The following is a 13,345-nucleotide window of genomic DNA, read 5'->3' as shown; positions in this document are numbered from 1 at the left end:
CTTGTATCATCACTAACACATTAAGCCCAGTGTGTTGGCATGCTCTGTAGAGCAATTATATTTAAGGATAATTAAACAGGAGAAGATAAGCAGCTGTAGCTGAAAGGGCAGAGGAGGGAATACAGACTGAAACGTGTATCAAACTGAATCCCTTGTTTCAGTTCTTTCAATCACAAAGTAACACTTAGTTATACCTAAAGCTCTCAAAGTCTAGGATGAATTTTCTGATAAAATTGTAGATGTCTATTCTGTTGTTCAAGAGACTTTATTTCAACAGTTATTACCTTATTTTCCTAAGCTGTAATTGTAAGTTTGAGATGAAATTTAAAAGAGACAGATGAGGGGGGGGAAGCAAATGAACTGTCCTGGCCAGGATAGCATGTATTTTAGCTAATCCTATTGCTATCATTTCACAGGGTGCCATTAGGTTTGTCTTTGAGCTGGTGGTCAATATACAGATGAATAGCTCAGTTGCTAGTTTATCATCAAACATATTCAGGACTTTCTGATAATCCCCAGGCCTAAGCTTGGTTCTAGAATGAAATGAGGTTCCATACTTAAATGTCCTACAGGGAATTCCAGATGCAATTTTATTTCCTCCTGCTCTTAAGTTTCGGGGTAAAAGGCATGTATGTGTGAGAAGTTCTAAAGTGACCATAGTTCACCTGATTGTCATGAAACCATTTGATTGGCTTAGGGGTCACAGTTTAATTAGTATGGAGTCAATAAGGCTAAAATAACTTAATGTTGTTTTTCTCAGCCATTTTACCTATCTCCTGCCTACAACATATGTGTCCTCCTACTTATCCTGCAAATGGGAGATTTTGGTCATAAGGTCACACTAAATAAAACATTGGGAACTTCACTGAGTTTTACCTCTGAATTGACTGAAACTAGAACTACTTCTTTTATAAGTCCAGGTCACTACATACATCACATTTGCTAGTGTATCTAAAGCACTTTGAATATCATTAACTATTATAATATACTTAAAATTAGCCTTAATATAAATAAGTATAACTTTTATAATTGATATTTAAGTGTGAAATTGGTGTAACTATACTTGAAGTTCACCTTGGAAGGTCAGTCTAGGAACCAGCAATCATCCCACATTCACATTCTCCTAAGAGTAGAGAACATCATCAAATCTGCACATGAAGTATATTGCTCACATTGCTTTCCATCAATAGCTTAATTCATTTACTGACATAATTTGGCAAATAAAATTTGGAAAACTCTCCAGGGAACCTCAGTGTCTATGATGATTTGAATACATGAGTAAAAGTAGCAAAAATTTTACAAGGAAGTAAAAATTACTTTTTATGTAAATAAGATGCCAATTTTCTAGCTTTTCCTTCATTTCAACGATGTTTTATGTGTACTATTTCAAGCGTATTATTTCTTTTATTTTTTAAGATTATACTATAATCACAACACTCCCTCCTTTCCTTCTCTCCTTCCAAACTCTCCTGTAGACCCTCATGCCCTCCATAGAATTAATTGCTGGTGGCACTGTCAGAGGACAGCAGTTGGCAATCAAAGACGAAGGTGTCAGCCCACCATGACAGGTTATTCTCGGATAGAAAAGGCCAGAGACAACAGAATATCTTTGCCTTCTGCTATGCCTTTAGATTCCTGCTGCTACTGTCTTTTTCTGGTACTGGTATCTGGAATGGTGTGAATAGGTGTAGAGAAAAGCCCTGCAATATAGTAGGTTTATCCCATGAAAACATCTCATTCTGAAGGGAATTTTTACCTGATGGGTTATTATTAAGGCGATTTCCTCCTAACCTGCATTGTCTAATTGACAATAATAATGTTAGTTTAACAGAGATTTGATGATTAAAAATGAAACAAGTAAGTGTCACACAGCTAGAACACATGACTTTCTATTGAGGAGCCACAAAAACTGTGGCTTAAGATAATGGTTAATAAAAACAATTGAGGAACCAACTGCCATAGTGATTTCCAAAGTGCCTGTATGAGTTTGCACTCCCACCAGCAGTGGAGGAGTGAGCCCTTTTCTCCATAATCCTCTCCATCATAAACTGTCCTTGGTGTTTTTCATTTTAACCATTCTGAGAAGTATCTTAGAGTTGTTTTGATTCATGTTTCTCTGATGGCTATGTATGTTGAGCACTTAAGGGACTTTCCGCCATTTCAGATTCCTCTATTGAGAATTCTCTGTTTAGTTCTGTACCCAACTTTTTAATTGGATTATTTGGGGTTTTTGTGAATAGTTGCTTGAGTTCTTTGTATATTTTGGAAATCAGCCCTATGTCAGATGTGGGGTTGGTGAAGAACATCTTTTCACATTCTATGGTCTGCTGTTTTGTCTTGTTGACTGTGCCTTTTGCCTTAAAGAAAGTTCTCCGGTTCAGGAGATCCCATTTATTAATTGTTGATCTCAGTGTCTGAGCTACTGGTGTTATGTTCAGGAAGTAGTCTCCTGGGCCAGTATGTACAAGGGTACCTCCCACTTTCTCTTCTAAGAGGTTCAGTATGGCTGGTCATATGCTGAGGTATTTGATCCATTTGGACTTAAGTTTTGTGCATGGTGATAGATATGAATATATCTGCAGTCTTCTACACATCAACATCAAGTAATGCCAGCACCATTTGTTGAAGATGATATTTTTTTTATTGTATAGTTTTAGTTTCTTTAGTAACATTTGGGTGTGTGTAGGTGTGTGGGTTAATATCTGGATCTTCAATTGGATTCCATTTGTCTACCTGTCTGTTTTTGTGCCAATACCAAGCTATTTTCAGGACTGTAGCTCTGTAGTAGAGCTTGAATTCGGGGACTGTGACGCCTCCTGAAGTTCCTTTATTGTACAGTGTCGTTTTAGCTTTTCTCAGAATTTTATTTTTCCATAGAAAGCTGATCATTATGCTTTCAAGGTCAGTGAAGAAATGTGCTGGGATTTTGATGGGAATTTCACGGAATCTGTAGATTACTTTTAGCAAGATTGTAATTTTTTTTTCCTGTTTATCCTACCTATACCATAGCATGGGAGATCTTTCCATTTTCTGATAACTTTTTAAATTTCTTTCTTTAAAGACACAAAGTTCTGGCTATATAGGTCTTTCACTTGTTTGGTAAGCATTATTCCAAGATACTTTATGTGATGTTTCTCTGATTTCTTTCTCAGTCCCTTTGTCATTTGTATAATTTTTTTTTGAGTTTATCTTTTATCCGGCTGGTTTACTGAAGGTGTTTTTCAGCTGTAGGAGTTCCATTGTAGTGTTTGTTAGGTTGCTTTTGTAAACTATCATATCATCTGTAAATAGTGACAGTTTGACTTCTTCCTTTCCAATTTGGATCCCCTTGATATCCTTTTCTAGTCTTATTGCTTTAGCTAGAACTTCAAGTACAATATTGAAGAGATATGGAGTCAGAGGTCAGCCTTGTCTTGTTCCTGATTTTAGAATAATCACCTTAAGCTTCTCTCAATTCAGTTTGATGTTGACTGTTGGTTTATTGTATATTGCATTTATTTTGTTTAGGTTATGTTCCTGTTATTCTGACCTTTCCAAGACCTTTATCATAAAAGGGTGTTGAATTTTGTCAAAGGCTTTTCAGCATATAGTGAGATGATCATATGGCTTTTCTTTTTCAGTTTGCTTATATGGTGGATTACACTGATCAATTTTCATATGTTGAAACATCCCTGCAACACAGGGATGAAGCCTATTTGGTCATGGAGGATGATTTCTCTGATGTGTTCTGGGATTCAATTTGACGGTATTTTATTGAGTATTTTTGCATCAATGTTCATGAGGGATGTTGGTCTGTAGTTCTCTTTCTCAGTTGTGTCTTTGTGTGGTTTGAGTACCAAGGTAATTGTGGCCTCCTAAAAAGAGTTTGGTAATTAACCTTATGCTTCTATTGTGTGTAATAATTTGAGGTGTATTGGTATTAGCTCTTCTTTGTATTTCTGGTAGAATTCTGCACTGAAACCATCTGTCTCTGAGCTTTTTTTGGTTGGGACACTTTTGATGGCTGCTTCTATTTCACTAGGTGTTATAGGCCTATTTAAGTTGTTTTTTCTGTTCTTGATTTAATTTTGGTAAGTGATAGTTATCCAGAAATTTGTCCATTTCCTTTGAATTTTCAAATTTTGTGGAGTACAGGTTTTCAAAGCATGTCCTGGAAATTGTCTGGATTTCCTCCTAGTATCTAACAAGTTAGACTTCAAACAAAAATTAACCAAAAGAGATGAAGAAGGTCATTTCATATTCACCACAGGAGAAAACCATCAGCGCAAAGTCTCAATTCTGAACATCTATGCCCCAAATACAAAGGCACCCACATTCATAAAAGAAACTACTAAAACTCAAAGCTCACATAAAACCTCACATACTCAGAGTGGGAGACTACAACACCCCACTATCACCACCAGACAGGACTACCAGACAGAAACTTAACAAAGAAGCAAAAGAACTAGCAGAAGTTATGTCCCAACTGGGTTTAACAGACATCTATAGAACATTCCATCTAAACACGCTTATGATACAGAGACTGTCTGCTGCAATTCATTGAGACTATTTAGTACCACAAAGCAAATATGTGAATTTTAATGTTTCTCTGATTTTATTTTTTCAAAATATATTTCTTGACACATACAAGCTTATGAAAATACATCCAAAATAAACACTCCATTTTTTGAATGCATTAGAAAATGTAGCTGTGGGAATATACTATTTTAAGTAAATTTCTGGTGCTCTAAATTTCCTGGGAAATGGATATTGCATGGCTAGAGTAACAACCCAAGTATGTATACTGCCTAATAAATGTTTACACACCATCAAGTCTACAGTCATTAAATATCATACATGATAGAATCATCTTTACCCTATAATTTATCTCAATTTTTCCATTACTTTCTTTCATTTTCTCTTCTAGCTTTACTCACAGACAAGCCTCCAAAGCCATTGTTCCCCATGGAAAATCAGCCAAGTGTTATAGATGTCCAGCTGGGTAAGTCTCTTTCTGGGAATAATAATAGATCCTAAACTTGTTCTCTGTTAACAGATGGGGGAAATTGCATGAACCAGGAAAGGTTCATTGCCACTGTTATTACATGCAAATCAATTTGTGTTCTGCTCATTTATAACTCTGGCATTCAGTGCAATAGCAGTTTAAGGAAATGAGTTTGTATTGCATCAAGGAATGGTAATACTAATTTGTTACACTTGGTATTAAGTGTGCTATAGAACAGAGCTTTTTAACTCTGTGATTGATAGATTCATGGTTGTTTTTCATTGGTGATTGGTACAGAAAACTTTTCATACATGTGTCAGCCAAAAAATTTCTTTTTGGAGAGAAAGCACTTCAGAAAGATGTGCTCAGGGCACCCTTTAAAATGATAAAAATGTTAAAAATACTATTTTTAACAACCCAACTCAGTGTTATTTTAAACATATTTTATGTAGAAGTCATTGAATATTTATGAATCATATGATGCTAGGAAAAGTAACAAGTTGATTTATGAGTACTATTATCTTTACACAGTCTCAAACAAGAGCATGAAATATTGAGCTTGTGTGCATACGAGTGAGTGCATGTGTGTGTGAATGAGTGTGTGAGTGTGTGTGTGTGTGTGTGTGCTCTTCTTCCAACCCACATGATTTAAAAACTATAAGAATAAAACTCAAAGGCAGGCCGAATTTTGTTTTCTTCCAAAGTGTGGCCTTTTAGTGTAAATTATATTACTTAACCTCTGTGAGCTTTTGCCTGTCTTCGATTTGATCTTAATATTCTGAAGTTTCTCAATTAAAAACAAAAAGTGGAATTACTGAATACATTTTAGAAAAATGTAATCATTTGCAATTTGTGACCATGATGGTGCCTACCAATTATACAGCCAAGAAGAATTAACTGAATTCAATCATTTTATAAATTATGTTTTTTTTTTATTTAGAAGCAATCTTATCTTACATATCAATCCTCCCCCGTTGTTCCCTCTCCTTTCCATTCTACTATGCCTCCCATTGATCCCCCCAATCCACTCCCCACCCACTCCCCACAGATAGTGAGGCATTACATGCGGGATCATCAATGTCTGTCATGTCACTTGGGGGAGGACCTAGGCCTTCCTCCATGTATCTGGGCTGAAATACTATCTGCCCAGAAGGAATGGGCTCCCAAAGTCCATTCCTGCACTAGGGATAAATGCTGGTTCTACTGTTAGAGGTCCTACAGAGTGCCGAGGCCTCCTAACTGGCACCCACATTTGGAGGGCTTGGCTCGGTCCAGTGCTAGATCCCCACATTTGGAGGGCTTGGCTCGGTCCAGTGCTAGATCCCCAGATTTATGACTGGGATCCCTGTGCTCTTATTGGTCAGGTCACTGTTTTTGTAGATTTTTCCAGCATGCTCTTGACTTCTTTGGTCATCCCTCCTCCCTCTATACTATTGGATTCCAGGAATATGGCTCAGTGCTTAGCTTAATCCAATATTAAATTAAACCCAATTACACATGTTTGGAAATTGTTGACTCTCATTTTGATTTTTCCAACCAAACTTGGATTGATAAAACTTTATATGAGTTTGTAAAAGAGAGAGAAAATTATGCCCTAAGATCTTGTTCACTGTTCTAAAATATATCTTATAAATGCTGTCCAACAACATGATTATCCAAGTTAAATCTGTTTAAACCAAATGATGAGATAGAATAAAGATGTTGAACTACGGGTGTGGTAGATAATTTGTAAATGTAGTTGAAATATCAGGCTATCATTTTTCCAACTTTCCCATATAATTTTGAAACCATTATATTTTGTTAAAGGAAATGAAAAAAATATAGATTTGCTGACATTCTTTCTACCCAATTAGCTTCACTTACTCTACTAAGATGCAAATATTCCAGTACTGTTCTGTGGTTTCCTAGGAGTTACATAGAGACATTCATGATCTTTTATTATTATTTTTATTTTTATAAGATTATTTTATAAGATAATTTGTATATTAAGCAGAGACAACAAAATTTGTAGAACTATTACAAATGAAACTGGAGTGAATTTTGTTTATGATGACAGTGTAAAGAAATTTTGTTGTCTTCTGCCATTATGCATACTTAAATTGCAGTTTAGAATTACTGCTCAAAACAAAGAAATCAAGCCTTTTAAGGGGTATAGCCTATTCAGTTTTATATAAGTGGTTTATAATATCTACAATAGAATTGCTTTGACAAGTATTCCAACACATGCTAACTTATACCACCAATCCTACAACTCTATAAAATTAGTATATTAATCTGATTTACACTAGATATAAAGCCAAACTTTTTAGCTTGTAACTAACTTTTTTGACAGAAAGATGGCAATTGCCCATTTTTCATCTCAAAAATGCTGTTTCTACAATATTTTGAAATAACCATATCATTTAGGGAAACTAAAATAAAATTTGTCACTAGATCATCTATATTTAAACAAGTATAGGCTAGATAATTTGAAGTGATTTTATTTATTTAGCATTATTGCAAGCAATGTAAATATCAGAGACCGAGTCTTAATGGGAGATTTGTAGTCATAATGATAAACATTTGTAAAAAAAATCTCACTATAGGAAAAAATAAACAAAGATAATGGTTTATTAGATGTCTCAGTTTATGTCTGATGAAAATTAAAAATGTAATATAGTGTGGTAGTACTATTGGGATACTTTGGTATATATTGGAATACTTGTTCACACAAAGCATGATAAATTTCAAAATTCAATGTCAAAGATCAATGATTTAGTAATAATTAAAACCTCTAGAATTTATTTTCCACCAGATTCTAAAATTTATCATCAAGTGTATTTATGGATCTTCAGGCATCCTCAAACTAAAACAACAATTTTATAAGTTCCCAAAGAATACAATAGTCCAATTCAAATACCTAAGCATCTTATTAAATGTTGGTCTAATAAATACACTTTCATAAAATTCAAGGAAATTCTGTGATAAAGGTAAACATATGTGTTTCTGCTAGTCCCACCAAATAATTATGGGTTTTGTTATTCCCCCAATTCTTGTATGGTCTCAGGAATAAGATTAACTAATAGAGTATGACATAAACAGTGCTTTGAGATTCTACAGGCTAGGTTGAGAGAAACTTACAATGTCTCTCCCAGTCTCTAGATCAGCTGTAAAACCCCTATGCTACATGAAACTCACTCAGTTCACATGCATGTGACATCAATCATGTGGAGAGAAAATGTTCAGTGAGTGCCAAGGTATAAGACATGTAAATGAAGAAGCCATCTTGGAAATGAATCCTCCAGCTCAGCTGTTGTAGCACATATTTTGTTGACAGAGACTAACTACACTTTGAATCTGATACAAAAGCCATTGAGAAACTCAAATCATTAACAGTGGCCATTAAAATAGAGATACTTTGTTAGGCAATGGTAAACTATTATTAAAACCACAAAAAATATGTTGTCTAGAGCATTTTCAATTCCATTTCCTCCCCCCACCACAGAAAAACACTCACATTCTTATTATACAAAAAAGGAAGTTTTATGGGAAATATTGGGCATGAATTTCCAGGTAGCTTTAGAAAATGTGGTCTAGAACAATTATATGGAATTTGAGGGTTACAGTCTGTTTTCAGTTCTTACTGTTCCTAAAGGTAGTCCAATAAACAACATTTTATGTAAAACAAATAAATAACTTCAGTACATAAATTTGGCATCAATACAGATATTTTGTTGTGTCTCTAGAGGAAAATAAAAATCTCAACTTTCTATAATAGTGTAATCCGTTAGTCATCCACAAGGTTCTAGAAATTTACATACATTTTTGCTGTCATAGCGTTGACATAGTCATCCACAAGGTTCTAGAAATTTATATACATTTCTGCTGTCATAGAATTGAGTTTGGTTGTTGCTAAATTGTGTTCACATTATAATGTTCAGAGAAGATTACTCTTAACTGAATAATCACACACTGTGAGATGGTAAACATATTTGTAACAAAGTATTCAGAAAACTACTGCTCCCAAATAACAAGCTTATGCAGCTAAAGCTGCCTGGGATAATGCACAAAATATAAAGGGAAAAAGAATATATATCAAGAATGTGTAAATCCAATGCTTTCCTCATTTCTGTTTATTTTCTTTCTCTGAAGGTAAATTCAGCTTTTTATTTAAGAAATAAACCTTTACAGTACCAATATTAATAATTTTCTCAGCAGATGAAAAGAAAAGCATTTGATATTTTCCCAAGAGCATTGCATTACAATTTATATTGCTGTTTTAATATCAGAATAGTAAAACATTATAGGGGTTTATACACTACTTGAAATGTATTGACAATAGATAAAAGTCTTTCCTACATGCTACTTTTATTAAAATACACAAATACATACCGTGTATAATATAGAATCTTCTAGAAGATTTAAATGGGGAAAGGGTATATTTTTTCTTGGAAGTTTTCTAACCCTAAAGGCTAGCCATAGAGAATTAAGTAGAAAGTAGACAAATCCAAGCTTACTCAGTGTTTGTATGTTAAAAAGTCAAAAAAAAAAAAAAAAAGAAAGAAAGAAAGAAAGAAAGAAAGAAATACAAGACCTGGGTGTCTATGACATATCAGAAAACTTTGGATCAGTAGAGCAGGTAAAGCAAATTAAATAACTTCATATGTTTCAATCAAACATCCAATAATTCTTCAGATGAATCAGATCTGGTATGAAAGGTTATTTTCTGTCTTTTCTAGACTCATCTAAAATTTATTTTGTTTTTACAGTCTGTTTCAATTCATATTTTATGACCCTGTTATGTACTACTGGATCAAACTGTCTCTGTGAGTATAAGGAGTGTTAATCTTCATTAGAAATCAATTTCCCTGGCTAGGCATGGTGGCACTTTAATCTCAGCACTTGGGAGGCAGGAGCATGTAGATTTCTTTGAGTTTGAGGCCAGTCTGGTCTACAGAACAAGATGCTGGACAGACAGAGCTACCCAGCAAATTCCATCTCAAAAATAACAAGAAGCAAAACTCAACAACAAAAATAAACCAATTCCCCAAGTATATCAGTTTCTACTGAAAAGTGTATTATGTCTCCCAAGAGACCATTGGAAAGATTTTAAAAAGTAGAAAGCAGAATATAATATTATAAAATTAATGAAATAGAGGGGTAGAAGGCAGAAGTTAACAAAAAAAAAAAAAAAACACTAAAAGAGCTCTAAATCATGAAATGTTTATGTTAAACAAAATTAATATTTTGAGGTAATTTCATTATCTAAGTACATTCATTTTGTCCTTACTTATTGTCAAATATTGTGTTAAGTCTTGGAGATACAGAATTGGATGTACCGTGGATTTTGGTATTAAGAGGTTCTAAGTTTGGCAGATGTCTTAGTTAGGGTTTGTATTGTTGTAAAGGGACACCTTGATCATGGCAACTCTTTTAAGGGAAAACATGTAACTGAGTTGGCTGCTTACAGATTCTGAAGTTCTATCCATTATTGTCATGGCAGGGAGCATGGTGATATTTAGGTAGACACGGTTCTGTCTATATCTTGATCAGAAGGCAACGGGAAGTATACTAAACCACTAGGAATGGCTTGGGTATATATGAGACTTCAAAACCCAACCCACAGTGACTCACTTCCTGCAACAAGACCACATATACTACAACAAAGTCACACCTCCTAATAATGTCACTCCCTATAAGTTTATAGGGAGCCAGTTACATTCAAACTACCACATTACAGAAGGTGAGTGGACAAGCAGGATTTCAGTGCATGAGAACACTTAAAACTGAAACTAAAATAATGAGAGTGACTGTTATTGTGGCACAAACTAACATATAAAAGGTATTAACTCAATGCCCTTACATAGATCTGTAATCTCAAGTCAAGCACTAGATTCATTACAAATAATTAAAAGTTGTCAAACTTAAAATCTTGTAAAACCACTACCTATTCAGTATTTATTTCAATATGGCAAATATCACAAATGGGCTGATAGCGAACAATAGGTAGCTCGATGGATAAAGTGTTTGCAATACAAATATGAGAATCTTTAGCATCCACATAAACACCAAGTGTGGTAGCACATACCTGTATTCCTAATGTTTTGGGACTTAGAGACTTATACAATCATATATTTGAAGTTCATTGGCTAGCGCAACCTGCAAGATGTAGATTCAATGAAAGACGCTGTCTCAAAAACTAAGGTGGAGAGTGATAAAGAAAGATACCTGAAGCTGAACTTTGGCATACATAAGTGAGTTCACCCACATTAAGTGCATCTGTGCACACACACATACACAGACACACAATACTCCAATGGGGAAAAGATCTATTTAGTACATACTTGAGTCAGTTTAACCTTTCAAAATTATTCAACTCTTTCTAAACTTTTCTGAGAATAAGTAAACTAAGGGGAAATCATCTAATTATTCTAAAACCATGAAATAAGAATTATTGTTGTGAAAAGCAATACATGATTATTTCATCCAACTATGTTATTTGATATTTGCATGATGGGTATTGTGATGAGAACAAAATATTCATTTTGATGACCATGATGGTGAAGATGATAATGATTACTGCAATGCTAAGGATGAAAGTTGACCTTTGCATATGCTAGACACAATTTTTAACCATAAGATATTTCCCCACTCCTACATTTTTGAGATAGATTCTCACTATCTAAATCAAGGTAGCTCTCAACTCTTATTCCAAATGGGGCCTGAAAATGGTCTTCCTCCCTCTGCCTCCTGAGTGCTTGCATTATGAAATCAACTTCTTTTTTCTTTCAAAATATATTTGTAGCACCAAATACCTGTAAACCACTCTTGAAATGTGTGAGTCATGTCTTTAATAAGTATGTTAATAAGGGTGAAAAATTTTTTCAGTGCTTATTACATTCTTATATTTATAAAGAATAAAGGATAATTAAGGACATTATCTAAATTATGCAAAGATAATCTTCTACCTCAACTGCGACAACAATTGAGCTAGATACTTCCTTCAGGTTTCTAGAAATGTAGCTGAAGTATAATATTAAGCCATGATAATTCATTTGTATTTATATAGAATTATATACACTGTTCAAATTTTAAGGACATCTCTATGTGTTTTTCCCCTTAATCACTGAATGTCATGAATTAGAATATAGAACTACAAAAATAGAGTACAGATTTGATGCTATTGATGTCTCTATAGACAGAATATACTTCGGGGGAATAATGTCTACCCTCAGTGGGCACTCATTAATTAAAAAAAAAAAATTCCAGTAGTAGAAGGTTCTTGGTTTTTACTTATTTTTGCCTCTTGCTCATTCTTCCTGTGTAAATAAATGATTTTTTAGCTTCCCTGTCATTTAAATATGCAGTCTTAAGTCACCTTACCTTCACTGTACTTCCTTGTGCTTCATAGCCAGGTTTTAGATATGTCTACACCTTTCAGATTAGTTTACCACTTGGAAAATAATTTGAGCTTTGGTTTAAAGGTGGAAAGCCAAAATGCCATCCTTTCAATGACTTTTTTTTTGGTTTCTTACTAAAGAAATTATAGTGGATGTCCAAATGATTTCCACAAGGGTGGCTATTTACCTTTTGTCTAAAACTCAATTGAAAAAAAAAAGTGTGAACCAAGTTGTGCAGCCAGTATGATGGAACTGAATAAACAACATGCTTAACATTAATAGGCACTATGGGTGAATTGTAAGTGGCCAGTTTGATCATATTACTTACAAACTGCTTTCTAGGTTGGAAAAGTTTGTAATTACTCACAACCCATTTTCATTATGTAAATCATGAGCTACAGACATTTTTCCACAAAAGGCTACTACTCACAGCCAATAACGAACGACATTAAAAGATGTGTAATATAATTAATAACCAACAAAGCACAAATCACAACTACATCAATACATCTGGGTGATAATTGTCACCAAATATGATTTAATACAGTTTATAAATATAGTACTAATATGGGAGTAAGGCTAATGTATATTTAAATTTTGCATATGATTACAAGATACTTTCTTTCCATTAACAGGAAGAGTTCTGGTCCACTGAGGGCCTATATTAGACTGTTTAATTTGTTTTCATTAGTTGCAGATGTGTTTATAGTATACCCATTGCTATAATGGTAATTTTCCATTTATAGCCAAGATGTTTAATTACGTTTAACTTGTTGAGATGTCAACTGAAGTGTATCTTGAGGCTTACTTTAATGATGAGTTAGTACTAGACAAAAAAGTGTGAGCATGGCTTGGGATGGTGTTACAGATGAGAGAAGGAATTGTTTTTCAAAGTCCTGTGTGAAAACATGCTTTTCTCAATTGTGGGAAAATAGAAGTACTCCAGAAGGAAAGAAGCTCATGCTAAATAAGTGAATCAAAG

The 13,345-nt window shown here is 34.1% G+C and overlaps 1 protein-coding gene across 1 annotated transcript in view; it reads left to right on the top strand.

Annotated features, from left to right (window-relative positions):
• Positions 1-13,345, top strand: part of LOC127217724 (X-linked interleukin-1 receptor accessory protein-like 2) — a 453,152-nt gene that overhangs the window by 258,289 nt on the left and 181,518 nt on the right. The window contains exon 4 of the mRNA XM_051178729.1: positions 4,907-4,981. Within this exon, the coding sequence (XP_051034686.1) occupies positions 4,907-4,981 (75 nt within the window). The remainder of the gene's footprint in view (positions 1-4,906; positions 4,982-13,345) is intronic.

Source organism: Phodopus roborovskii, unplaced genomic scaffold (genome assembly GCF_943737965.1).
Source record: "Phodopus roborovskii unplaced genomic scaffold, PHOROB, whole genome shotgun sequence".
Classification (NCBI taxonomy): Eukaryota; Metazoa; Chordata; class Mammalia; order Rodentia; family Cricetidae; genus Phodopus; species Phodopus roborovskii.
This window is presented reverse-complemented; position numbering and strand designations above follow the sequence as displayed.